We start from the raw sequence: 26,383 nt of genomic DNA on the forward strand, positions 1-26,383 counted from the left end.
TCATCCCCGCTTTCCAGCAGAGGGGCCATGAAAGAGCTGGAATCTCTCCATCCTCTCATCTTTCAAGTGCAAAAACATCCAACACATGATGTGTCCATGTAAACCTGCCCTGACCTCTTTAGATCCAAGCATATGTGCACTTGCATCAGCTCACGCTTTCCAAGACTGGCAGAATACAGACACACAAATGTGTACACCAATGTGATACTTTTGGCAGAATATGACCTGACATAGTTTAGCATCAAGACAAGTGCAATCGTAATGAACTCAAGCCAAATCAAATCGTAAACTATTTAAGTAATTTACTATTTATGATGATAACGAATGCAATTAAATCATTGCCATTTTTGACCTGTTTCAATGTTTCATATAGAGAAATACCACTGATAGGAAGCACAAATGGGTGGCACCTCAGTATTCATGTCCAAAACCCAGCAAGCATGTGACAGATGGGCAGTAGCAGGAGGCCACTATTTTCAGCATTAAGTGTACCAAACACGAGAGGATGTACTCCAATAAATGTGAGGCGTAACTGATCCTAGAAATGTTTAACTGTGTATCAAATCCTGATTTGAGGAAATGCCTGGTTACAGCATGCACAAAGAAATCCAAACATTATTTTTAAAATGAAAATATTTGCTGCACATCTCCTCTTCTGCCTCAGACCGGTTGGAGGCACCAGGACTGGCTGAGGCTGCCGTCATCCTCCTACTACCGCGACAACAATGCCACACTCTACTCTTCTGCAGCTGGCATGTTCTACTTCACCATTTTTCAAGTAGCAGGCTAAAATGAGAACATCAGGCCAGAGCTGGCCAGTGCTCTAGCTCTTCGGCAGAGTGGTATGCTCGAATTTAGCCGTCAATTATTCTGTCAGATTTTCTGCAGAGATTTAAATGTTTCTTCCTCTGCTGATCCTGGCTCAATGTTTCCCTCCTGTGTGTGTATGTGGCGATCCCTCTCTGACCGTGAGACTGAAACGCTGCTGACCTCAAGCAAACACAGACACAAAGGTTAGCACAAAGCAAAGTCTTTAATTTCTTCCTGCAGACAACACAGATATACAAGATAGAGGTATCCAAACATGTCAAATAACAATATTAATCAATATCATTATTGTAACATTAATAACAGGGAATGTAGTACTCTCCATTCACAAACATTTTGGACTATTAGTTTGATGAAACCGGTAAAATAAATAAATAACTATATCATCTGTCTCTGATTTTTTTGTATGAATAGTCACTCAGCGAAAGAAGGATGGCAGACTGAACAGGCTACCTCTCCTCCTGTCAACTCCGTCCTCACACACGCATACACACTCTCTCAGAAAGCCCTGTCTCAGCCTAAACACACACTCGCTCAGCTGAATGTGTTTAAGTGCATGTTTGTGCGTGCAAATTGCCGACACTTCTTTGGAATCGGACACAAGCAATGTTTCTACTATCTCAGACTACAAGCTGCTTTATTTTTCTGCCTACTGGGTTTTTCCATCATCGACCCGGGTTAAAACAGAATGGTACAATAAATCACTGCATCAGTTACACAGATGCTAGGTTAATTGGAAACACACATACAACATGGTGAAGCACCAATGGTAGGAAAAGGAAGAGTGTTGAAGAAGAGGGACTTTGATCTCCCTCCTCCCCTTCAGTAGTTTAGTCATCCTGCTTTCCTCCAGTAGTCAGAAAGTGTGTGTTTGTGCCTCTGTGTGTCAGTGGGTGTGATGTCAGTCTAGTCTGTGCTCCAGCTCGGAGATGATGGTGATCAGGTTCTGCAGACCAAAGATGTAACCACTGTCCTGGCCCTCATGAACCACGCTGTCCTCTCTGTAATGTCTGCAGGTGGTGTGGGCAAAGTCTATCATCCTCACATCCACCACTGGGCTACAGGGGTCTGAACGGGACAGGCAACCTTGGCTGAGACCTGAGCCCCCACCACCGCTGCTGCTGCTGGAGCAACTGCTGCTACTGTCACAAGAGGGTGAAGGGCTGTGAGGAAAACCAAGTGTGCCTGCTACCTCCCCCACCTCTTCATCTTCCATTTCCGGTTCAACTTCTACTTCCTCGTCCTCATCCTCCTCTTCTTCCTCTGAGAGGCCATCCTCAGTGCGTCGACGTGTGTGTTTTCGGTGAGGCGCCCCGTCGTAAATGATGAGCAGGGAACTGGAGTAAAAGCGGTATGATTCACAGGATTCCAGGGCAGCCTGCATTTCTCTGAGCCTGCGCAGCACCGGGGAGAGGAGTTCATGTCGCAGTCGGCATCCACTGTGGAAGAACTGGAACAAAGCCTCCTTGAAGCCGGGCAGGGTGAGCTTGCGACCATGGTATTTGTTCATGAACATCAGCTGGCCTGTGTCAGACTGGTACACCTGCAGGGATGGAGGAACATGGAGAAATGTACTGAAAGTTGAGCAGGACAACGCCTAATGGCTCTTTGGTAAAAAAAAATAAATAAAATTGTGTGTTGTATTATATTCCATTTGAAATACGACCTTTTAAGAGCCACACATTTTCTATAGCCATTCCTCTAAATTTGAGTTAAGCAAGTGGTGTATGGAGGACAGTCGGGGGGGGGGGGGGCAGTGGACGTACCTGCATGCCACAGAGGCGAACTCCTATTGAGGCTGATGTGCTCTGCTGGCACTTGCGGATCTGTACGGCCTTCTTCTCCTCCGAGGCATCATCACCGTGCTGCCGTGTGCCCATCTTCAGGTCCAGCACACACGGGACTGTGTGCTGCCATGTTAGGTTTTCCAGCAGGATAAATTCTGAGAAACAGAGTCAAGGAAGAAGCTACAGCCCACTCTGAAGACTAACGTATAAGACCACTAGTCCCGCGATCATCTATAGGGATGTCAGGTTAGGTTGAGGCTGCTGCAGGGGTTATGAGTGGATGCAGTATGTTATGTTGCTTATAAAAGAAAGTGGATATGCATGATAATCATATTAATATATCAGTAACAGTCTGATGGCCTGTATTCATAGCAGCTCAGTTTCATCTCGCTATCTTTGCTCATCACCTGTTATTGTTTATGATAAGAAAACAAACAGGTAAATATATGATTCATGGACCTTTACAAATGTTGTAGATATAAATATGTACTTTTTTTTTCAAATTCCCATTTGCATGTGTTTTTCAGTATTTAAACAACATGAATATCTCATCAACTTGTTTAGCAAGCAGCCAAATTAGTTGCAGTTGGCAACAGTTTTATCATGCATTCCTAAAGAAATTGTAAATCATTGTTTCATCTGGATAATAACTTCATATAAAAAAAATGAAGAGTAAGCAAATTCAATCACACAGCTCACTTAGCTAACTTTAACTATTTCCTCATCGTGGTGGATGCCTTGCAATTCTCAAACAAAATAAATGCACCTGACTGAATGTGCTTCCCTGCTCAGGTTTTGTAGCACTCATGCATGTTTAGTGAGCTAATACCAAGTCACTGATGGGAGACTGTCAGACCGATGGCTCCCGGGACAAAGACACTGATAGCTAGAGATTGTATTCGACCGCTGGCCCTACGCCATGCGTATATGTTACAAGTTAATATCAAGTGTCAGGGTGTTCTGGTGGAGTATTTGGCCTGGGACACCTACAATGGTGGATATTTTGACTTTATGTATTACAGGTTAGTTTAAAAACCCTCTCAGCAAAGTGAAAGGATACTGTATTGGTTGCGGTGCTTGGCGTTCTCCTTCATCCTCTGCAGGTGCTGTTGGTGACACTTGAGGCTCCAAGGGTTATGTTTGAGCTGAGGGATGGCGCTACTTTGACTCCGCTCCAGTCGGTAGTATAGCACCTCTGCCTGCTGCAGCCACTCCAGCTCCATATCTTCCTGCAGCTTGTGAACACTGGACAGCAAACAGCAAGAATTTCACATAAAAGCCTGGTTATGAACAACAAAAACTAAGGGATATTGGTGAGTTTATGTGTTTAACTGAAGATCTGACACCTAACATCCTTCCATTCAAACATTTACCCACAGCGTTATCCCTCTTCTGGTCTCTGCTCCCAAGGCCTGACCAAGTCAAGATTTTTCTTTGATGTAAATGCAACAGCATGCGTGCAGCACAGTTATGTAATGCAAAACTGTGACCCTCCCTCTGGCTACCAAGGCTGAAGATCAGCCGCTTGCAGTATTTTGGGGGCCCATTGGCCTCTGGTTTTTTTAAGTCAGTGTGTGCGTCATGCTTCAATTAATGCATGTCTACAGATGTCACATTCGTGGATGGTGTTAGATAAAGCAATGGTCGTGTAAGTGTATCATCATTTGACTATTAATACAATCGTTTTCTACTTGATCAGGAGTGAGATGTGACTTGATCCCTGATGGATATCACAGTCTTACCTCTTGTCTTTGTCTTTACGAGAGTGGCGGCTTCGGCCATCTTTGCAGTAGTTTTCACTCTCCACCAGCAATGAGGACGTCACCATTTTGCTCCACTTGAGCATTTTGTTCTTAGGCTCGCAGTCGGATGATGGGTCCTTGTTCTCCAGATCAGCTGTTGGGTCACTGTGGAGGGGGTACGCGATGAGGCAAAGGTTCCCTTCTTCATCTTCCTCAAAGCTCACAGAAACCACACCTGAAATTAGGGCAGGGGGAGGGAGACAGAGAGATGTCGATTAAACATCAGTGTCACCGAACATTGAAGATGAATCAAAGCACAAGAAACCTGAGTGCTTTGCATCTCTTACTCCCATCTTGTTGCTATTTGCAGCAGTTACACTTACAGTGACGTTAACACCAGCATCTGTTTGAGACATCTCCTTCAAAACCTGGACAAGACTACGACAGACAGAGGATGGGATGGAGATACTAAGCTCTCAAAGCCACATGCATAAAGATAGAGGGGTATAATGAAGACGAAGAGGGAGCAGAGAAACACAGCACAAAGCACGCAGCACAGAGAAAACCACAGCCCAAACAAAACAGACAAAACCACTAAACTTGGTTCAGAATTCTATTTATTAGCAAAAATATAGTTTCACAAAGGACAATTTTCCAATTTTACATTTATGTCGCAGAGAAATCACAAATCACACTGCACCATTGTAAAAATAAACCAACGACAAAATGGCACCGCACAACAAATACTATTCTAAAAGGGTCTCGGAGACCCCTGATGTTCTCCGCATCCCCGTCCCTGTGAGTCCAGCAGCACATTTCTGACTGTTTGCTTGTTAAACAGTGACATCCTTTCCTCCTAATGGCATCTCAAGGTGAAGTAGATGACAAGATAAAGCGAAGGAAAATAAAGAGGTGAAAATGCTGACACAGAAAAGAAGACCAGCTTCACTGGCAGAGCAGGTGAAGAAAAATAGAGAAGACTTGAACACCATCCAGTGATCACAGTCCTTCGGCCTCAGTTTCTTTGGAGCGTAGTGTTTTGGAGGTGATGATGGTAGTGTGAGGGCAAAGACTAATTGGGATACTCAATGACTCCATCTAAATAAGAGTTTCACTCACAAATTTAAACTCTCTCTTACATAAAAACCAGAAGAGCGATTTTTTTAAACGTGAGAGACTATAGGTTGACAGAGGGAGACGTGACATGTTGAACCAGTCCTACAGCGTTTGCTACGAAAGGTGCGTTGGTGTTCATCAGGTCAGGTTCCATGACGTCGGTCCCCTCAGGTCTCCCGCCGGCAGCTCCTTGGGTTTCTGGGTGAACGAGGACGGGTCTAGCTTTTCACTGTGCTGGTTGTGTGCCAGTGAAGAAACACTAGCTGTTGCCGTCTCACCTGACTTACCTGTGGTAGTACACCCTCATGTCACCCCAACAGAATGGCCTGTTGCATTCTCTGCTGCAGCACCCTCCTGTGGCGCGATGGAGCTTAAAAACCTCTACTGCCATTCGCGTTGGCATGAAAGCTGCAAAACACCTGGCATTCAAAGACAAAAAGAGATGCATGCAGAAGCTGGAAAGCGCCATTACCTCTATACTGGGGGGTGAATTTCCTCATCGCAGCAGGCAGACTCTTGTAAAACTGATGCTCACGGGGGATGAGGGGCTTGCAGATGGTCTGTTCTCCAAAACGCAGCACGCAGGAGTGCCCCCCCACCTGGTGCACGAAGGGCTCAAGCATCACGCCTTTTTCCATGTAGCATTGCTGGTACTGCTGCTGCTGCTGCTGCTTTTGCTTTTGCTCTGCATCCATGGCCTCCTGGGCCTGAGCCTCCACAGCCGGACTCATCCTCCTCTAGGCCTGGCCTCACTACCGCAGGCATTAGCCTCCTCACACACGCACACCTAATGTGGCGGGGGCCCCTCTCCGGGACACGCACGCACTTATCTACTCACGCACTGCAGATCCGCTAGGGAGAGAACTAGTCCAGTATCACGCATAAAAGATCCCACGAAGCCGATCGTGCAGATGCTTAGTGTGCTGACCGAAAACAGGAATGCGGAAATAGAGGAGAGACTAAATGAACAGATTCAGATGAGGTTTAATTTCTGTTCTGCTCTTTGTCTGGTGACGCATGTCGCTGAGCGGAGGCAGAAAGCCTCCTTATGTCCCTGGATGTTTGCTGTAGAGCAGCAGCTGATGTAGACAGCTCCTGCTGTCGGTTCCTCTGCAGACGGAAGGCTCTCTGACAGCTGAGAGCCGCGTCTCTACTTGTAAAGCTCCCTCGAATCTGACATTGGGCCCGCCCACTTTACCCGAAATCCACCAATCAGGAGCCGTCATAGTAGGTTGTTGGGTGGTAACCCTTGGAGCAAAAGGATCAAGCAAACAAAGACAGTGGAAGGAGGGAGAGAGGGAGGTAAGAAGAATAACAAAAAGAAGGGAGGGCGAGGCTGAACCCCGCTGAAGGGTTTTATCACGCTGACTGGAGAAGGCAGCACCGTGTCCCCCGACATCCTCAGGTGCAGCGTAATGTCAGATTAACACGCCAGAAAATGAAATAGTTCCTTAATTAGCAGAAAGTCAGGAAGTGGGTGAAAACATAAAATAAATTTTTTTCTCAATGTACTTTTTTGAAACAATAATAGAATTTTTTTAAACAATTCTCACAAGAACACATTAAAGTAGTTGGACCAATTTACATGCACTGTCACAAGATATTGTTGAATTCCGTCCATCCATCCATTTTCTACTGCTTATCTTGATTTTAGGGTCAGGGGGTCTGGAGCCCAGCGGCTCTCAGGCGAGAGGCAGGGTTCACTCTGGACGGGTCGCCAGTCCATCTCAGGGCCAACACGTAGAGACCGACAACCATTCACACTCACAGTCACACCTACGGTCAATTTAGAGTATCAATCAGCCTCTTGATGTCTTTGGACTGTGGGAGGAAGCTGGAGTACCAGAGAGAACCCACACAGGAACAGGGAGAACATGGAGACTCCACAGAGAAAGATCCCATATCCGAGCCGAGGCAACAGTGCTAACCACTGCACTGTGCCGTCCTATCGTTGAATTCATGAGACTGATAGATTTGAGTTATTTTACTGCATTATTTACTACAGGAATCATCAGTATTTTTTTATTGTTAGTTGTCATTTTGAGGGAAAGTCATAGACAGAGATCTCACCCTCAGTGATTTTGGCTGTAGTGGATTTTTTGAAGTTGAAAGTGAATAAAAAGATTATTAAAACATCAACAACAAAATAAAACACTAATTTATTTGTTTTTGATTTTCTGCATTTTAATATATTTGCTCAGATGTTCACTATCATCTAGAAAATAGATTTTTTTAAACAAATTACCAAATATGGTAATGCAATACACTTGTTAATAACACTAAAGTAAACTTCTCAATGCTTGCATATATATATATATATATATATATATATATATATATATATATATATATATATATATATATATATATATATATTACTTGGAATTGCCTAGCCTTTTGCCAGAGCTAAAGACTCAGTGTCTTCAACACTGTCTTGGTGATAATCCAAGTTTTGATGTCTGCACACTGAAAGCACCCTGATGATGATGACATCATAGTGTCCTGCAGTCAACATCCAGTCTACAGTGCTGGAGAGAAGACAGAGTGGCTGGCCGACATTGGCTATTCTGAGTTTGTTGGAATTTGATATATACTGACTAAGAGCCTTTAAATAAACGTCTAAAAAGCTGTAGTACTTGCACATTTTATAATTAACTCTCCATATACACAATGGTCAACAGCTCTCATGGCAAATGACCACAAATACAGAAAGTACATGATATACATCTTGGAGAGCACAACCTTGTTTATAGCCTGTGTACAATAAAGTTCCCCACTGAGATAAGAATTTGGGAGGTTTATCACACAGAAAGAGAAGAAATGAGGACAGCCATCATACATGTGGCATACTAGAGAGGAGGGCGGTAGCCAAGAGCTTGTGCTGTTGCCAGAGTGGAAACTATAATCCTCATCTTGCCCGTCTTTGTACAGATTATTGTCGCAGTCAAAATAACATGTGATTAAGACAATCACTCGCTGCTGTGTCCATTCACGTGTTTCCAACTCTTTTTTAACTGAATGAAAAGGCTCTATGAAACATGGATTAGCATTTTTGTGGGCACTCACGAAATCAATCAGTGTTTTTGTGTATTTAGTAGTTTGGCTTTGTGTGTGCGTGTACATGCACATACTTGGATGTGCACTGTACATTAAAGTTCGACACTGGCTGGTGCAGGGAAGAGAATCAGAGAGCTTGGGACTAATCTGTCTAATCCTGGCTTTTGGAACACAGGGGGAAAATAGGCCATGACAAACAAGTACAAAATAGCTACAGACACACTTACCCCCCCCCCACACACACACACACATAGAACGAAACTGGGTGGCCCTCGCCAGTCATAGGCCCTCCTCACACTCAATACGCCCCTGCTCCAGTACCTTTTTTCAGTATTGATGAATAAAGACCATCCTGACAAATTAACATCCTCCTTTTCTGTTATATTTGTAATAAACTTGAACTGTAGGTCATGTCATAACCTGTATCAACACCTGTACATACTAAAATCAGTCAATATCAGGAGCATTAAAACAGATTATGTTAAGAATCCTCAGCGAATATTTACATCCACACTGAATAAAACGAAGCACCTGGTACCTAAAGTTCAAGAGTTTCTTACATATCAGATAATTATGAATGCAGGTAAACCAAACAAACATTAAGGAGATTTAACATTCAAGCAGTAAATCTTCAAATGTGTGCAGTTTCATGATCTAAAAGCCACAAAATTGTCAAACTTGCATGCAGGGGAAATGGCGTAGAGCGCAACAGAAAGAGAAGGAGAGAAGGGAAGAGAAAGCTACGACCTTGACAGAAATGGGCCAAGCCCAGCATGGGGGAGTCAGTGGGGGGCCCTCACAATGCTGCTGCGGCGTGTGCCAGTCGCACACAGAAATGCTGGGATGTGCAGCCAACAGGAAGCTGGACCGGAGCCCCTCGCTTTCACACAGTAGTCTTTTAGTTAGAAGAGCTCCTCCTGATTTACCATGACAAAAGGGAGAGGACAGATTTTAATCTGGAAACAAAAATTGTTCTCTGCATGTTTACTTTCTTTATTTAAAATAACTGTTTATGTTTTTTTAATAATAATACTGTGGTAAAGCCACAAGTTTATTATTTCTTTGAACTTGAGACAAGTAAGACAAGCAAAATCTTAATATTTAATTTGACAGTTACTAATATTATTACTCGTGAGTTTTTTTCAAGTAATGCGATGACTTTTTTTTTTTGCGTAGTACATAATCAACAACTCTCTGAACTCTGGTCCCAAAAATTGTTGCTGAGCAGCTCACAACTGGATGATGAGAATAATTTCCTTGATAAATTTCACTCTGCTATTCAAAGATTGCACTCAGCAGAAGCAGCTATTCTCAGACTCTTGAATGATATACTGATGGATGGTGATGCAAGAGAAATTTCAGTGTTGATGCTGCTAGAATTAATCCAGCAATAGTGTGGACCGCCACATCTTGGTGGACACATGCACAGTGGACAGGTGTCTCTTGGTCTTCTTCTCCCTCTGTTACAAGTTCTACAACCTGGCCCCCTCATTTCAAACAGTAATGTGGTGTACCCCATGGTTTGGTTCCAGGTCAAGTTCTGTCTGACGTGTTAGAATTCTAATCACTTTGCTATTATCCACCTCGTGCGTTAGATCCATGTCAGATTTGGTCAGACAGTCCTCAAGAACTTGGTAATGGTTTCCTGTGAATTCAGAGTTTTCTTTGACTCATTTTACAGTTAAGCCAAAACTTTGTTCTCGACCGAGTTGATTACTTGAACTGAGGTGTCTTGGTGATCCAACACTGTTAAAATATCACACTTGGTATCACATTGTAATTTATCTGAACTCCAAAGAAACTCCAGTTCAAATACACCTATTCTGTCAAGGTCGGTTTATGCTTCATCAGAGGTTGTTTGCTAAATGAGCTGTCCAACATGTGAGACATCAAAAGTGTTTATAGTTGTTCCGAACGTGCAGAGTCAACGGAAGTCTGCTGTCACACTGCTAAATAGTCTGCGTTAATTCAAATCAAAGTTGTGCAGCCAACTGTCTCAACATCTTCACCTCATGACTAACACACTGATCAAAAGGATTATTTAGAGAACTTAATCTATGAGCTTTTATGTGTAAACATAAAGAGAAGAGCAAAGGGGACAGAGTGAGAGCAGGTATGTCATTGAAGTTATGAGGTGGGCTGATGCTTAGATGAATCAAGGACGCAGCGTCTCCTCAAAGCTTTAAAGCACGTTCGGATGCCCCAGAAACGTGATTGACAGATGTGTGTGTGTGTGTGTGTGTGTGTGTGTGTGTGTGTGTGTGTGTGTGTGTGTGTGTGTGTGTGTGTGTGTGTGTGTGTGTTGTGAGGACAAGGCTGCTTGGTAAGGACAAGGGAGGCTACAGGACAGAAAAGTGGGTGATGCTTGTCTCTTGCCCTTGTGTGGCCGTGGACATCAGTGAAGGTTAATTTGTAGGCGCTGAGTGAAATAGCATCTCAGAGAGATGGAAGATATGGAAGCCAAGGGGAAACTGAAGGTCACAGAGAACCCAAGCAGACCAATGCAAGAGCCTTAAAAGATTTAGGATGAGATAAATAATCTGAATGAGGTGGCATGAGTCTGGATTTACGAGGCCGATTTACGCACTGACCAAGAGAGCGTGTGGGGACGTGTGTGCACCACATGATCAAAGAAACAGCAAGACATACATCTCTACTGCAGGTTGACTTGCTAGGTTATTTTCCTGACTGGTCACCTCCCATCACATCACACTAGATAAACCCTCCAACCAAATCCTCATGGGTCACCAAACACCTAAGTCCCCACTAAAAATACCACATGCTGTTGGCAGCGCAGTAGCAACTAATAATACACTACGTCTGCTCCATGCCACATACGACAGACACATAAACACAGGGATCATACAGAGGGGAAACAATTCCCTGGCTGCCACTGTGGGCCAGAATGGAAGAAGTAGAGGTCACATGGTTGTCCACTCAGGTGTTAATACGAGCAATAACGCCTGAAAATCGACACCATACAAGGTAAAACTATAACAACTAGAGGAGAGGAAAGGCTTCTTCATAGCGTGACGACTGCATGTGTACGTGTGAACAATGAGGTCATGCCATGCTCAACCACACCCATCCTGCTTCCCGTCTCTCGTCTCTTCCTGAACATGGAGGTTAAGGATACTAAAAATGACACAGACAGACAGATAATGGGGACACTGTGATTGGGCAAGGAAGAGTGGGATTATGATTCCTCCTGCTGATCAACCTAATTAACTCTTAGATGAAAGGTACAGGACCAAAATAATCCCACTGTCCTCAATAAACCATGACAAGTAATTGTAAGGCTTGGACTTTCAGAGCAACTTGTTCAAGTATAACAGCTCCAAAAAGAATAACATCCATTCTACATAGCCAGATGCATAACAGAAATGAGATCATATATGATATTTTCTATAAAAGTTATACTGTATTTTCGCAAACCATGTTGAGGTTTCTTAAATTATCAGTCAGACCTTGAAAAAAAGATGATCTGTCCATTTTTGTAAACAATAATCACAGTCTGCACACATTCTCTGACTCTGGAATATGATAGCAGGCTGGGAAATTAACACCAGCCACCAGCCAAACGTTTGTGACGGGGGGGGGGGGGGGGGGGCTGGAGCCTATCCCAGCGGCTATGGGCGAGAGGCGGGTTCACCCTGGACAGGTCGCCAGTCCATCGCAGGGCCAACACGTAGAGACAGACAACCATTCACACTCACAGTCACACCTACAGTCAATTTAGAGTATCAATCAGCCTAGTCCCTTCTTGATGTCTTTGGACTGTGGGAAGAAGCTGGAGTACCAGAGAGAACCCACACAGGAACAGGGAGAACATGGAGACTCCACACAGAAAGATCCTGTGCCTGAGCCAGGACTCGAACCCAGAACCTTCTTGCTGTGAGGTGACAGTGCTAACCACTGCACCACCATGCCACCACTTTAACACATATCAATCCAAATTTTATGCTTAAATGTAAATATGCAGGAAAGGGCTGTACCTGTAGGACCCTGGGCAAGGCAAAAATATAACGAAAATATTAAAGGAAAAACAAGCAATGTGAATGAACCAGAGTTTTATTTATGGGAGTAGCTTCATGAACACAGCTTTTCAAATTTCATTTATTCCTTATGAATAATCCATGCATAAAATTGCCTCATCATTTATTTGCAACAAAATCTCCTGAGGGGGCGGCATGGCTCAGAGGTGCAATGGCTGTCTAGTAACCGAAGGGTCGCTGCTTTCATCCTCACTTCCCCTGGTGACCATGTTGAAGTGTCCTTGAGCTGAACCCCTAATTGCTGCAACGGACTGGCAATCCATCCAGGGTGAACCCCACCTCTTGCGCAATGTCAGCTGGAATAAACTCCAGTCCCCCCCTAGATCGTAGTGTGGTGAGGTTTGAGAAAACAAAGCAACGGTTTTGGTTAAAATACAAATAATTGACTCGTGAAAAATACAAGGCAGCAAATATCCAAGTGGTTGTCTGGCCCATTATTACAATGCTTATACAAGAAATAATGTGGTACCTTTTGTAGGCGTGAGTACAATGAATGAGAATGAGAACAGCTCGTTATTTGACTAAATGGGAATATTCCAACATCATACTGTCATGAGGAAACCTGAAGAACTTGTGACATTAAATTCTTTAGGGATATGTTTGCAAATGTGACAGGAATAACTCATGTCAGATTTGCAGACTTGCTTTAGTCACCATTGAGTCATCCCCTTCAAGTTTAAGTCATACATTTTTGGCTGGATCAGAGGAGCAGACAAAAAAATATTTAAAAAAAAATTAAATATAAATATAAATAAATGGAAATGTTGCTGATCAATCAGAAAGAGACCACAGCTGATCAATGGGATCGCGGTGTGTGACTGAACAGTCACATAGTAGAGTTTCTCATTGGCTGCTGCTTGTTCAAAACAATCAGTGACGCTGCTGTTGCTCCCGCTCTCATTTTGCAGGGAAGCAGTCAACTAACTTATGTTTCTTAAGACATTGTGTGGCCAAAAATAGGTAACAGAATCTTGATGCATCGCTGTACCACTGCACTGTTGGGACTTTCCATAGAGAATTAGACAGAAAAACATAGGACCAAGACAAAACTCTCTCAAAAAGCTTTTTTTTTTTTTTTTTAAGTGTCAGGGGCTAAAGAGCCAAAACACAGGTTTTCAGTTGAAAAAAAGGATGGATTTCTCAAAAAGGAATAAAGTTTATCCTTCCATTGTCTTCCACTTTCCAAAGTGTTGCAGGGGGGCTGGAGCCTATCCCAGCATCTACAGGCAAGAGGCAGGGTTCACCCTGAACAGGTCACCAGTCCACCTCAGGGCCAACACATAGAGACAGACAATCATTCACACCTACAGTCAATTTAGAGTATCAATCAGCCTCGTCCTCTCTTGATGTCTTTGGACTGTGGGAGGAAGCCGGAGTACCAGAGAGAACCCACACAGGAACAGGGAGACTCCACACAGAAGGATCCTGTGCTGGAGCCAGGACTTGAACCTGGAACCTTCTTGCTGTGAGGCAACAGTCCTAACCACTGCACCACCATGAAGCCTGGAATAAAGGTTAACAAAAGCAAATTAATACAACTAAATTAATAGAGTTAGAGGGTGCTTAAAAGGGGTCAACCAAATATAACGCCACTGAAAACTAAGGCTAACAAAACAAGACGCAAACTCAGCTACCACCACTTCCAAACTGAAGCCAAAGGGAACATATATACTTAAGGACTGAAAAAATAAATAAGCACAGGGGGCACTATTCCAAGCAATAACTTAAATTCAATCCAAAATAACCCCAATGCCCCCTGTGCTCTCAGAACAGTTGGTCCAGTCCTTGGCTTGGGCCTCTGAATTAAATCAGGCTCCACCCTCAGTCCAATCTTTTGTCCAAACCAGGAAGTGCTCTGCAGGTCAGTGGCAGGTAGGACGCTCAAAAGAAAAGACAAAGGGATAAATAACTTAAATCACATGGCGCTGTGGCAAGGATTTTATAAATTTATAAATGTGCCTCAGAAAATAAATGCCAAATTGCTAATAAAACGAAATGTACGTATTGAAGTAGTTGCAAGGGAAAACTGAACATGTGGTGATGTGGCTGAGAATGAACTCAACTTCTGTTGTGTGGCTCTGGCAGCCATCACACATTGCTTCCACCATGTTGCACGTAACTTCCAGACCAGTATCTACAGAACTGGGCAGAGGTGACATCTCCCTATTAAAACAAAACAAATACAAAAACGGTAGCAGAAAATGATTTATTTCTTCAAGTAGTATGGCTTAAGATCACTCAGACAAATCTTTACAACTCCTGCAGGGTGTTTCAGTTGTCAACATTATATTCTATAATAAATTGTGGCTGGAATAATAATTATTACTCTGGTATTGAAACTGTGCGGTTAAGGAGAGAACTCTCCGGTGGTTGAGTGAAATTGCACAATCCGTCCCAGCTGCAGCCTTCACCTCCCTGCACCTCATCAGGAGGGCAAACAACTTCACAAGGACAGTACAACCCACAGTGACACACAAGGGAGAATTTCATTGTATAACTGTTGTGCTGTTTTCACAATTCAAATTCCCCAATATTACCGTGAATTAACATAAATCAATATCCATTAAATAATAGTACTAACTGACCATCGTTTTCAGTCTTATTCTGGGTGTTGTGCAAGGCGATACTGTTGAGTCGCACTGAAACAATGTGCAATGATTTGTTTTTCCTGGGAAATTACATTTCACACAACAGACAGTGTGACTTGTCAAACACAGGCGCATCCAACCACATGAATAATGCCTGCATTTGAAGTAGATGTGCCTGTTCCAGTGCCCCAGTATTGTGCTGGCCAACCCACTGGCATGGTTTACTGGAACATCTAATTTAGCAGATCATTAGGGCTATTCAAGAGCAGCTCTTGCTAAGACAGCAAAAATTCCACCATTAGAATCAGCCAGTGTCTTTAGGCCTTTGCAAATCTCAACATTAATAATAAAAACAGGAATCACAGAGAAGATTTTGGGGCAGGAAGGCTGAAAGGTAGGATTAAAGCCCGGTTCTGCAGGATAAACAGACAGATAGAACTTGTTCTGGGCAACCAGTAAATCTGTCACAGACTGTGTTGGCTGACGTGTGCTATTTTGAAAATACTTCAGAATCAATACGTACGTACCAAGCCAGAACTCAAAGCATCGCGCATCGAAATTAGAGTTTGCTGGAACAATGTTGGAGGTCTGAGATCCCCCTGGGCTATTTTTCTCAGTCAGCCTTTTTTAACCCTTTTTGTGTGCTGCCATTTTCAAAATACCCCTTACCATGTGAAGTAACGATAAACTTCACGCTGAAAATGGCAAATTTTTACAAAGTTGTGGATTGTAAATTTAAAGTAGGTGTGTTGTTTTATCTCACTGAATAGTTGTGAAGACACATCAATATATGTATGTTTCCTGAATAGAAAAGTTTACCCCAACGATATTTTGCCTTTGCAAAGTAGCCCATGAATTTTAAATATACTGCTCTAAATCAGGACTTAGAGTCATTTTACTTTCAACACTTGAAGCCTATTTTGTTGATAGAACTATTAAAAAAATATCAGCCAATATATTTGTAGTAGATTCTTTAACTTCTAAATGTAAATATCAGCCCCAAAAATCCAGAATCAGCCGTGATCAAGAAACAGACCCCTGCTTCTCAAAACTATCAAACTACTCAGCATTCAGTTCTGCCAAGCACAAAAAAACCCACTTTCCTTTATTTCAGAACCAGCCAATGTCTTATATGTCTAATGGTTTAAAAAACATGGATCTTTTGTGACTTTCATAAAATAAGGATTTATTTTCTCACTAAGGTTGGTGGTATGGTACCAGCCTGAGTGAGAAAAAAAATGGATGATGACTAGTGTGAGTGTGAGTGTATCAATAAAGCTGCAGAGCTGAGTGATGTCATACAGGAAACAGAGATGTTGACATCAACACACTTCCTGGATTTAGGCTCTGCCTTGCACTTGAACTATCCACACTTCCCAGAATTATTAGACAGAGACTCAGCAGTCCATTCGTCTGGCAGAGAAGTGCTGAGTGGCTTCCTGCACTACTTAACAGCTTGTTTGCATCACTTTATGGTTGCCGAAGTTTTGAGGAGGTTCTCCAATAAAAGAAAGCCAGATAAGGCACATATACAACGGATTTGATTAATACTGTGGGGCAGCCAAGGCACCGTTGTGGTAAAGTCATTTAGCATGGATGAACGAACGTCGTCATTCCCTCTGTGGACGTTTCAAGGGACGAAACTTGACTCAACATATGTTCTAAACCGAAAGATCCATACAGAACATTTCTGGCATAAATAAGTGTACTGTTGCACCCCTAATAGAAATGAAGAAATACTTAAAGATATACTTGCTAAGCTGATCACCTCTGTTTGAACCATTTGACTTTCTTAGTGTATCATATTTTCAAAAGTGAGCCCTGTACAGTGACATGAAACCCTGTGCTACCTGAGTGGTTTTGGCTCAGGGACTCTCATCCTAGATGCTCGGCCTGGACCAGTTCCATGGCTGTTTGGCTGCATTTTCCTCTGCAGCTGAGGAAGGTCAGAGGTCATTGGCTCACCCCTGCTCTTTGGTTCATTTTCTAGGAAGCCTCATAGATAGGACAGCAGAGCAGTTTCTTCTCTCCGTTGACAACGTTATGGCTCGGCTGGGGAAATTCTTTGGCCTCTCGGATTAAACTAAAAAAACAGCCTGTGAATCAGTTCAGAGCAAAACAACAAAACACAAACCTGTTATTCTCATCGCAAACTCTGCTCCTTAGAATAAAGCAAGTAGACTTTTCATGAGCAAACAAACAAAATCTAATTAAGACTTTTTATGCCAGACTAGTCAGGAGGACCCTTTAAGTCACTTCAGGATGTCACTACCATCTTGCTGTGTTTGGCAAATTATAACTACAATTAATTCAGTCAACATCGATATTAGCGCTTATTACCTCCGCCAAGGAAGTCATGTTTTTTGTGGCTTTCATCTGTTTGTTGGTTTGTCTTTGTTTTTCTGTTAGCAGGATAAGTCACAGCGCCACCTGATGGCAACAGGAAATTACTTTAACATACTCGTCCAATTGTTAAACTAGATCCATCTCAGATTTGGTCAGGAGGAACTTGGTGATGGTTGAAAACAGAGACACAGTGTTACTGTGGCAGGGCGTGAAGCCGCACCATTCTCTCTGTGTGTGGAGCAGCCGACGTGCATAGTGGTGTGAGAGGCTTCTAACTGTTGACTCGCCCTGATGGAGGTATGAGCTCCAAAAGTTCCCCTAATATTTTTTTTTTATTGTGTTGACTTGTTGAAGCAAAATCACATGGCAACAGGAGGGAGTCACTGTGACAGAATAATGGTTATCTTAATTATTTTGTTTTCCTAGTTGTAATTGAAAGTGACAAGTGGCCCAACCTGACCAGTATGTTGTGCCACATTCTGTGAGCAAGTGAGACCTGTTACATCAGAATCAGACTCTTTTGTGGCTGAAGCCCATGTCTTGCCAATCCTATAGATAGAACTCATGACATATGTATATCCGGAACATTCAACACCTTCAGATGGCACCGGGGACACTGAAAGGTTTGCCAAAGGAAACACACAAGAAACAGGACAAAGTGTCTTGGACACAGCATCAGTGGCTGGCAGATACCGACACCACCTGAGTCAGTTTGATAGAGCTTGTGTAATGGAAACATGTTTCATTTCAGTTTAGATGGCTAAGTATTGATCAATCGTTTTAAATGGTCATCAGGAAAACTTGAGTATTTTATTAGCTGCAGAGGTTAAAAAAATACAGACATCTGTTTATTTATTTTTATTGTGGAAAACATACAATAAAAACAGAAGACAAGTGTGACATAAGCAACAGCTACAATTACTGCCTCAAGTTATGGTGGGTAGCCAGATGAAGAAGAACACTACTACTACTACTACTACTACTCCCACCGACACGTCTTCCAATGAGGAAGCAGTGCCTGGGCACTCTACGCGAGGCTCTCCTATCTCTGGGATGAGGTTGCCGCGGTGGTCAAAAAGCTCCTTGGTGGCAGGGCCCCCGGGGATGAATGAGAGCCACCTGGAGTTCCTCAGAGCCCTTGATGCTGTGGGGCTGTCTTGGTTGACAGGACTCTGCAGCATTGCATGGACATCAGGGGCAATGCTTTTGGATTGGCTGACCATAATGGTGGTTCCCCTTTTTAAGAAGGAGGACCGGAGGGTGATCACACTCCTCAGCCTTCCTGGTAAGGTCTGTTCTGGGGATCTGGAGAGGAGGGTGTGTCAGATAGTCGAACCTCGGATCCAGGAGGAGCAGTGTGGTTTACATCCTGGTCATGGAACTGTGAACCAGCTCTACACTCTTGAAAGGGTCCCTGAGGGTGCATGGGAGTTTGCCCAACCAGTCTAAGTGTGTGTCTACATGTGTTTTGTGGATGATAAGAAGCATTTCAGAGCTTGGTCTGCAATGCCGGCAGTAAGTGAGGGTCGGACTCCACCAGGGCTGCCCTTTGTCACCAATTCTGTTAATAACTTTTATGGACAGAATATCTGGGTGCAACCAGGGTGTTGAGGGGATCTGGTTTGGTGGCTGCAGGATTGGGTCTCTGCTTTTTGTGGACAATATGTTCCTGCTGGCTTCATCAGGTTGTGACCTTCAGCTCTTGCTGGATCGGTTCACAGTCAGGTGAGAAAAGGCTGGAATGAGGATCAGCACCTCCAAGTCCAAGTCCATGGTTCTCGCTCAGGAAAGGGTGGAGTGCCACCTTCAGGTTGGGGATGAGACCCTGCCCCAGGTGGAGGAGTTCAAGTACCTTGGGGTTTGTTCACAAGTGAGGAAAAGATGGATTCTGAGATCGACAGGCAGGTTGGTGTGGATTATACAGTGATGCGGACTCTGCAACGGGCCCTCATGGTGAAGAGAGACCTGAGCTGAGAGCTCTGAATTTACAGGTCGAACTAGGTTCCTACCCTCACCTATGGTCATCAGCTTTGGGTAATGACTGAAAGGACAGGAGCGTGGATACAAGCGGCCAAAATGTGTTTCCTCCAGAGGGTGGCTGGGCTCTCCCTTAGAGATAGGGTGAGAAGCTCTGCCATCAGGGAGGAGCTCTGAGTAGAGCCTCTACTCCTCCACATTGAGAGGAATCAGATGAGGTGGCTTGGGCATCTGGTCAGGAGGTCTCCCAGATGCCTCCCTGGGGAGGTGTTCAGGGCACGTCCAAATGATAGGAGGTCTCAGGGAAGACTCAAGACACGTTGGAGAGACTGTGTCTGGGCTGGCCTGGGAATGCCTCGGGATCACTCGAGAGGTGCTGGACGAAGTAGCTGGGGAGAGGGATGTCTGGGTTTCTCTGCTTAGACTGTTGCCCCCACAACCAGACCCCAGATAAGTGGAGGAAGATGGGTGCACTGATACTTCTACTACTACTACTACTGTTTTATATCATATAATAATTATCATAAAAGTAATCATTCAACATAAGGTGGGGAAAGGCGTGCACACACACACACACACACACACACACACACACACACACACACACACACACACACACACACACACACACACTGGGTGAGATGGGGGCACACAAAAATCCAACTGATGGGGGCCCAGGACAGGTGGGTCGGAGGCCATGAAACCATCCATCCATCCATGCACCAACTTTTCCACATGCTTATCCTGTTAAGGGAGGGGGAGGCGTGAGGTGGGGTTCACCCTGGACAGGTCACCAGTTCATCACAGGGCCAACACATAGAGACAGACAACCATTCACACTCACAGTCACACCTACAGTCAATTTAGAGGATCGATCAGCCTCGTCCCCTCTTGATGTCTTTGGACTGTGGGAGGAAGCTGGAGTACCAGAGAGAACCCACACAGGAACAGGGAGAACATGGAGACTCCACACAGAACGACCCGGAGCTCGGACCCAGAACCTTCCTCCTGTGAGACAACAGAGCTAACCAGTGCACCACCTTGCCGCCTAGGCCATGAAACCCCAATTTTTTTTTTAATCTTAATTATTTTCTTGTATATTTTATTTAATAATGTTGTATGTCTTTCCCACTGTTGATTTCCTGCTTGTTTTCTTTTCCAGTTCCTTTATTTTTTTAATTAATTAATTAATTAATTAATTAATCAGTCTTAATCCTGATAATCTTAATGAACAGTGTTGGTGGGCACTGCAGAGCACCACATTACGTAGAATTATTGTGATTATTTTTGGTGATTCTTGTATTCTTAAAGCTTAAAGTTTGGTCTCCAGGCCTCCAACAAACCATCCACCACAGAGACGAGGGACCAAGCACCCGCCTTCAGCAAACCGACCCTGCACAGGACCACCACAGAGCGAGGCTCAGAATCAGACCCCCACTGTACTTGCCTGGATTTCTTGAGTGGTTTGAATTTTTGTTTGTTTGTTTACCTCTTTTTGTTATGGTTCAGGGTGTGTCAGTCAGATCCGTGTGCATGTGTGCGCACATTTAAGGGGAGAGGGTTGACAGAGTATAAAGTCATCTATAGTCATCTAGACACGCATTAATAAACTCTGTAAATGTGGTGAGGGCGCACACCACAATAAATCACCATCATGATACAGCCACAACTTTACGCTTACCAGCACAAAATAGTCAGAATGGTGCAATGTTCCTTTAAGACATTCCAAGTTGCTTAGATACGAGTTATCAAGTGACACTATACTTTCCCAAGAATGTTAGAGGGGAATGATACTCATGCATATGCATGTTTCTTAGAACTGTGACGTCCATGCGTTCTCTGTTCTTTTCATGTATCAAAAAATGAATTTGCGAGGGTTGAGCAGTGACGAGCGCGGTGGTGACGTCAGTACCGGTGTGGCTGTCAGTGTTTGGCTATCATCCGGTGCTAATGCTGAGCTAACACAACACAACATCATGAACTCAGAATTGTAACAAATTAAAGAACATATATAGAGAAAAAGACGGTAAAATAGTTAAAGTAAGTAAATTAAGTTAATTCATATTTACCTTGCATGGAGAGGGTTATGTTACCTGAAGTTTCCCTGCTCCAGAATCAGGTTTGGAGTTGAGTTGGCATGTTCATTCAGGAGAAATCTGTGATGGGCTCTAATTTTTAAAGGAGCAGCCAGTGGAATGGCAGGTTCTGTAAAACTGTAGATAATTCAGGAAAACAGGAGATATTATATATACACTGCATTATCAGGTAATGTGTGCAAATACATAACAATACCTTGTGGGGACTATGAAACTGAGAACCTGGCCTGACGCTGTATTTTTCAATGTTGTAAGTGTGATTTTAATCATATATTGCACCTCTAAAGCACAGCAACAAAATAAGTGATGATCTCTGGACCTCACTCGTAATGTTCACTGATTATTTATGTTTACAAATCCCAACTGAGTGTCACTGTAACTAATAGGGTGCCTGTTCATATCATCACTGCTGGCAGTTGATTCTAAACCAGTCATCACGACACATGCAAGTGGAAACTCAGATTTTATCAGTCACGTTTTCGCATAAAAATGTAGCCGTGTTGTCGTCAACCCTGACACGAGCTGCCTGTCCCTCCACTGACATGAGTCTCCCACCCATCCCTCCTCTCATACACAACAAGCACTGTAACCACCAACTTCTGTGCATTTATGCTCATTAAGGTTGTCCAGATGACCTGCTACAGAATGTACAGGAAGAAAACAGATTACAGGAGGTTTCACATCAGGATGGCCTGATGACACCAGTGAATAGACTGTGTTGTCGACTACTTTCTACTCTACTCTTGGATAATGAAAACTAAAGTTATATTATGTAAAAAACATGGTGTGATACTAATTTTGATAGTGATTCAGTTTTCAAGAGGAAACAGTTAATCATTGACATTCACAGTTCAAAGGCTGGTGAAGTGAACAACTGCTAGAAACAAAAATACAATTTCAGCTAAGTCAAATCAGTACGCAACCCAGCAGCAATCAGTACGTAACTTTAACTTAAAAGCTTAAGTTACTTTTTGTTTACCATCCGAGTGGGTTAATTTCCTTTACCCTTCCACAAGCTACATTCTACTTTTCTATATGTGTGAACATCCATGTGTCTGCAGGGGCGAAGATGAAGTAATTAATATCACTCGCTTGTCCTTGTTTAGTAATATCGTGATCATCTTATATCCTCACCACGTTCTTGCAGGGTACCTTTGGTTTTTAAGTGTGTATACAATAAACAACTACAGCACACACGTGCTGCTCAGCTCTTGGATTGGACCCCCCAGCATTCTCAGTAGCTACTGTACCTTTTGAAAGTCATGACCACACAGTTGTTGCACTTTAACTCACTCTGTTCCTACATTGTGAGGGCAGTACCTCTGATGTAGCTAAGCAAGCAGCTTAGAGTGGCTCTCTGGTGTAAACAGTATAGACCTGAATATCACACAGAACACACCACTACTCGCTACCGTAGGGGCAACTCGTAGTTATACCAGTTAAGCAGAATACGCCAAGCAGCTGCCTCTGTCTGGTCAATCTGACACCAGAGTCTCACACATCCGACATGATATGAAAGAAACCCAGGAGAGACAGAGAGAGACAGACAGACAGACAGACAGACAGACAGACAGACAGACAGACAGACAGAGAGTAGATACTTGATATTTACCTAATTCTGAAGTGTGTCAAGCCTCACCATCCCCACGTGAGGTGACAGGCTGGAGAGCTGTGCTTGCCAGCCAATCTGTTCTTCAACAAATAAACACACTTAGCTTGCCTGCCATAAATAACAGTGCACTCACAATTTATCGCACACTATTAAAAGCTGGGCACTGACCTAAACACAATGGCAAAAAGCCACACAGAATCTGGACACGTCTTTCACTTACCCGAAAAGGAAAGGCAGCTGCAGCTGTGACAACATGCAATCTCTGTTTATGTGGTTGAAGAGAGCATTGTCAGAGCAGAGCATTTCAGATTACAACAATATGAAAACCGGAAGAGGTAAGATTGGCACAGTAGTGGGAGAATAAATCGAGAGACAACTGATAGACATGAAGTACTGGCTAGAAACCTGATACATCACATTAAAAGATATATGATATTTTCAGAAGAAAATGAACTCCATCCAAGAAGCCCAGTACAGTCAGAAGACTAACAGTCTGAGTTGCTACAGACTGCCACCCAGATGAATATTAATCCCTGGAAAAAGCCAACACACGTGCGAACATAATACTGTAATATAAGGCTCTAAGATGGATTGCAGCTACAGACACTTGGAGGCTGGGTTCACACTGACCTCTAGTATGTGCACATATCCTTTACAAAAACATGGCCAGGTACTCCCACACAAATAAATCTTTCACACATGTAGGGACTCAGTGTGCTGGATGCTTTCACCGTCGGGCCTTTTCGTCTTGCAGGGAGGCTCATCTGTAGATGATGATCAGATAAATGCTCTTAGGTGTTAGTCTTGAGTCCAGATACTACTTTTTCCAACATGCATAAAATATCTTGTAAATGAAACAATAACACCAGAGTCCCAACAGGCACAGCTGCATTGCGTTACAGCTGTGGCACTGATTCTGTCAGTCCTCTGCACAGCTGCAATTTTCACCGGCAGCTTCTCAGCTGTGTCATGGTTTGCCTGCTCAACTCCTTTATACTGTTTGTGCACAAAGAGTATGTGGTTATATTGTGTCCTTTGCTGTCTGTTTTGGTTTTTTTTTTAATTAGGAGTCTGCACATGAGGTTTTATTTGAATGCTGACGGGAATCACTGTGCTATTTGTGTGAATACCTCCTGTATGGCTCGATCTGCTCAGCGCATATTGATTGGGCTTCTGTCAAAAATAGACTCCCCACATATTCCTTGCAGAGTGGCGCATCAAACCACTTATGGGATGCATAGCAGTGCTTCTGGTGGAAACCGAGGCATTGTTGAGAATTGTGGCGATCAGCGCCGGCTGCCACGGCGCCGCCATAATGTGATACAACCGCATCCAGTGGAAATTAGGGGTAACACAGCCAAAACTATGCCGAAATGCATAAGCAAACTTCAATAGCTTTTACTCCTTTCCCAATTTGCTGTTTCCCCTCCACACAGGAAAGTCTGATATTACCAGCTAAGTCCCCCTCACCACACGTAGAGAAAGCAGGCTACATTTGCCAGCTAATTTTGTTTTTCTTATGCAAATACCTTTGTCAGGGGAACAAAGCCAACCTTATGATATGAACAGATGCAGGACTTCAATGTCACCACAGTTCGCGACTTTCTTCTTCTTTTGGTGTGATTACATTAAATGTCAATAGCAACTGCTACTGTCTTGTTCAGCCACTTTTTAGCAACCTCTGTTTTTAATTTATGTGTGGTATTAAGTGATATATTTTCTTCTGTGGAACAAAATGTTAAAATATATTAAATAAGGAATGAACCATAGACCTTATTTCAGGCATTTAATTAAAAAAAACAACAATCCAACTGACCTATTGAGATTTGGAGTGCTCAAGTACAAGTTGTTTATTTCAATTTTCCAGTTGGAAGTTTTACATGGAATTAGACCTCCTGGGTCTGGCACAGTTTTTAATGATGGGACATAATCACTGATAAAAATGAATATCACCAGAACTGATTGAATCTAAATGGTCTGTTTATGACTGGTGATTTGCAACTGGTCATTTGTAACCTAAATTGCTATGTCAGACTTTCATTTGTTTGTCTCAAATCAATTTCCATCCAGCCATCCATTTTCTTCCACTTATTCCTGTTAAGGGTCATGGGAGGGCTGGAGCCTATCCCAACAGCTTTCGGGCGAGAGGCGGGGTTCACCCTGGACAGGTCACCAGTCCATCTCAGGGCCAACACATAGAGACAGACAACTATTCACACTCACAGTCACACCTATGGTCAATTTAGAGTATCAATCAGCCTCGTCCTCTCTTGATGTCTTTGGGCTGTGGGAGGAAGCTGGAGTACCAGAGAGAACCCACACAGGAACAGGGAGAACATGGAGACTCCACACAGAAAGATCCTGTGCCCGAGCCAGGACTCAAATCCGGAACCTTCTTGCTGGGAGGCGACAGTGCTAACCACTGCACCACCGTGCAGCCCTCTCAAAACAATTTTTTGACTTATTCTTGAGTGCATGGTTTAATTATGTAATATATTGCTTCTGCTGGCTCTTTAAACTCTTTGACTAGGTCAGCATGTCTGAGGGCAAGATGCCTTGTTATGTTACACATGTTGAATCAAAGACATGCAGATGTGCTGCTATCCATGGGCAACATTCAGGCATTCAATTACTATAGAGTTGTAACTCTCTAATTTACCCCGTCACAGTAAAGTAGATCAATAAGCAGCCCCTGAGGTCACCCACCACTATCTAAATGTAGGGTGGAGTGTGACGGTTTTCTGCTCCATTGTAACACAGGTAAGAAAACCCCAGCCAGATTACAGTGAGTCCCGCGATGAAACGCAGAGTGTGTTTACAGACTGGGTCAGCAGAGATGTTGGCTGTTGATTTAAAGCAGTGTGGGCAGTGTGGGCAGCCTTGGCAGCGATGCAGCTTTCTTCAGTGCCATAGACGGCTCTGCTTGAGTTTGCACGTGAGGAAGACTGCACATGTCAGAGGATTATAGAGAAGCCCATCCACATCCTCCTCTGATGACCTCCTCCTCTGATGACCTCCTCCTCCCCCATTTCAGACCAAATCTACACCCCTCCATGCACTAATGCAGCCCTCAGTTCTTTATCCAGTCCTCAATCTTTGCCTGAATAGCAGAATTTATCCACCTCAATAGGCTCTTCATTCTCTCGACTCAGCAATCTGACATAATTAATTCAGCTTTT

General features: G+C 43.5%; 1 protein-coding gene and 1 long non-coding RNA gene across 4 annotated transcripts; both read right to left on the bottom strand.

Moving 5' to 3' along the window:
* Window positions 1-1,014: 1,014 nt before the first annotated feature.
* LOC147267642 (inositol hexakisphosphate kinase 2-like) lies at window positions 1,015-6,613 on the bottom strand. Its single transcript, XM_086198608.1, has 5 exons — window positions 5,946-6,613; window positions 4,358-4,592; window positions 3,676-3,860; window positions 2,595-2,770; window positions 1,015-2,371 (listed from the first exon to the last, which is right to left on the bottom strand). The coding sequence occupies exons 1-5, from the start codon at window positions 6,202-6,204 to the stop codon at window positions 1,730-1,732; spliced, it is 1,497 nt and encodes a 498-aa protein (XP_086054734.1). The 5' UTR covers window positions 6,205-6,613; the 3' UTR covers window positions 1,015-1,729.
* A 5,987-nt stretch (window positions 6,614-12,600) lies between these two features.
* Window positions 12,601-23,682, bottom strand: LOC147267643 (uncharacterized). 3 transcript variants are annotated; one of them, XR_015112268.1, is made up of 6 exons: window positions 23,425-23,682; window positions 23,205-23,279; window positions 21,566-21,709; window positions 17,024-17,269; window positions 13,894-14,748; window positions 12,601-12,904 (listed from the first exon to the last, which is right to left on the bottom strand). It is a non-coding gene; the product is annotated as an uncharacterized LOC147267643 (long non-coding RNA). The 3 variants fall into 3 exon arrangements; XR_015112270.1 differs by adding an exon at window positions 20,353-20,504 and having other exon boundaries at window positions 12,601-14,748; XR_015112267.1 differs by having other exon boundaries at window positions 12,601-14,748.
* Window positions 23,683-26,383: the final 2,701 nt, after the last annotated feature.

The sequence above is a fragment of the Aulostomus chinensis genome, chromosome 3, assembly GCF_037954235.1.
Source record: "Aulostomus chinensis isolate RoL2024-O1b breed Wild chromosome 3, RoL_Achi_v1.0, whole genome shotgun sequence".
Classification (NCBI taxonomy): domain Eukaryota; kingdom Metazoa; phylum Chordata; class Actinopteri; order Syngnathiformes; family Aulostomidae; genus Aulostomus; species Aulostomus chinensis.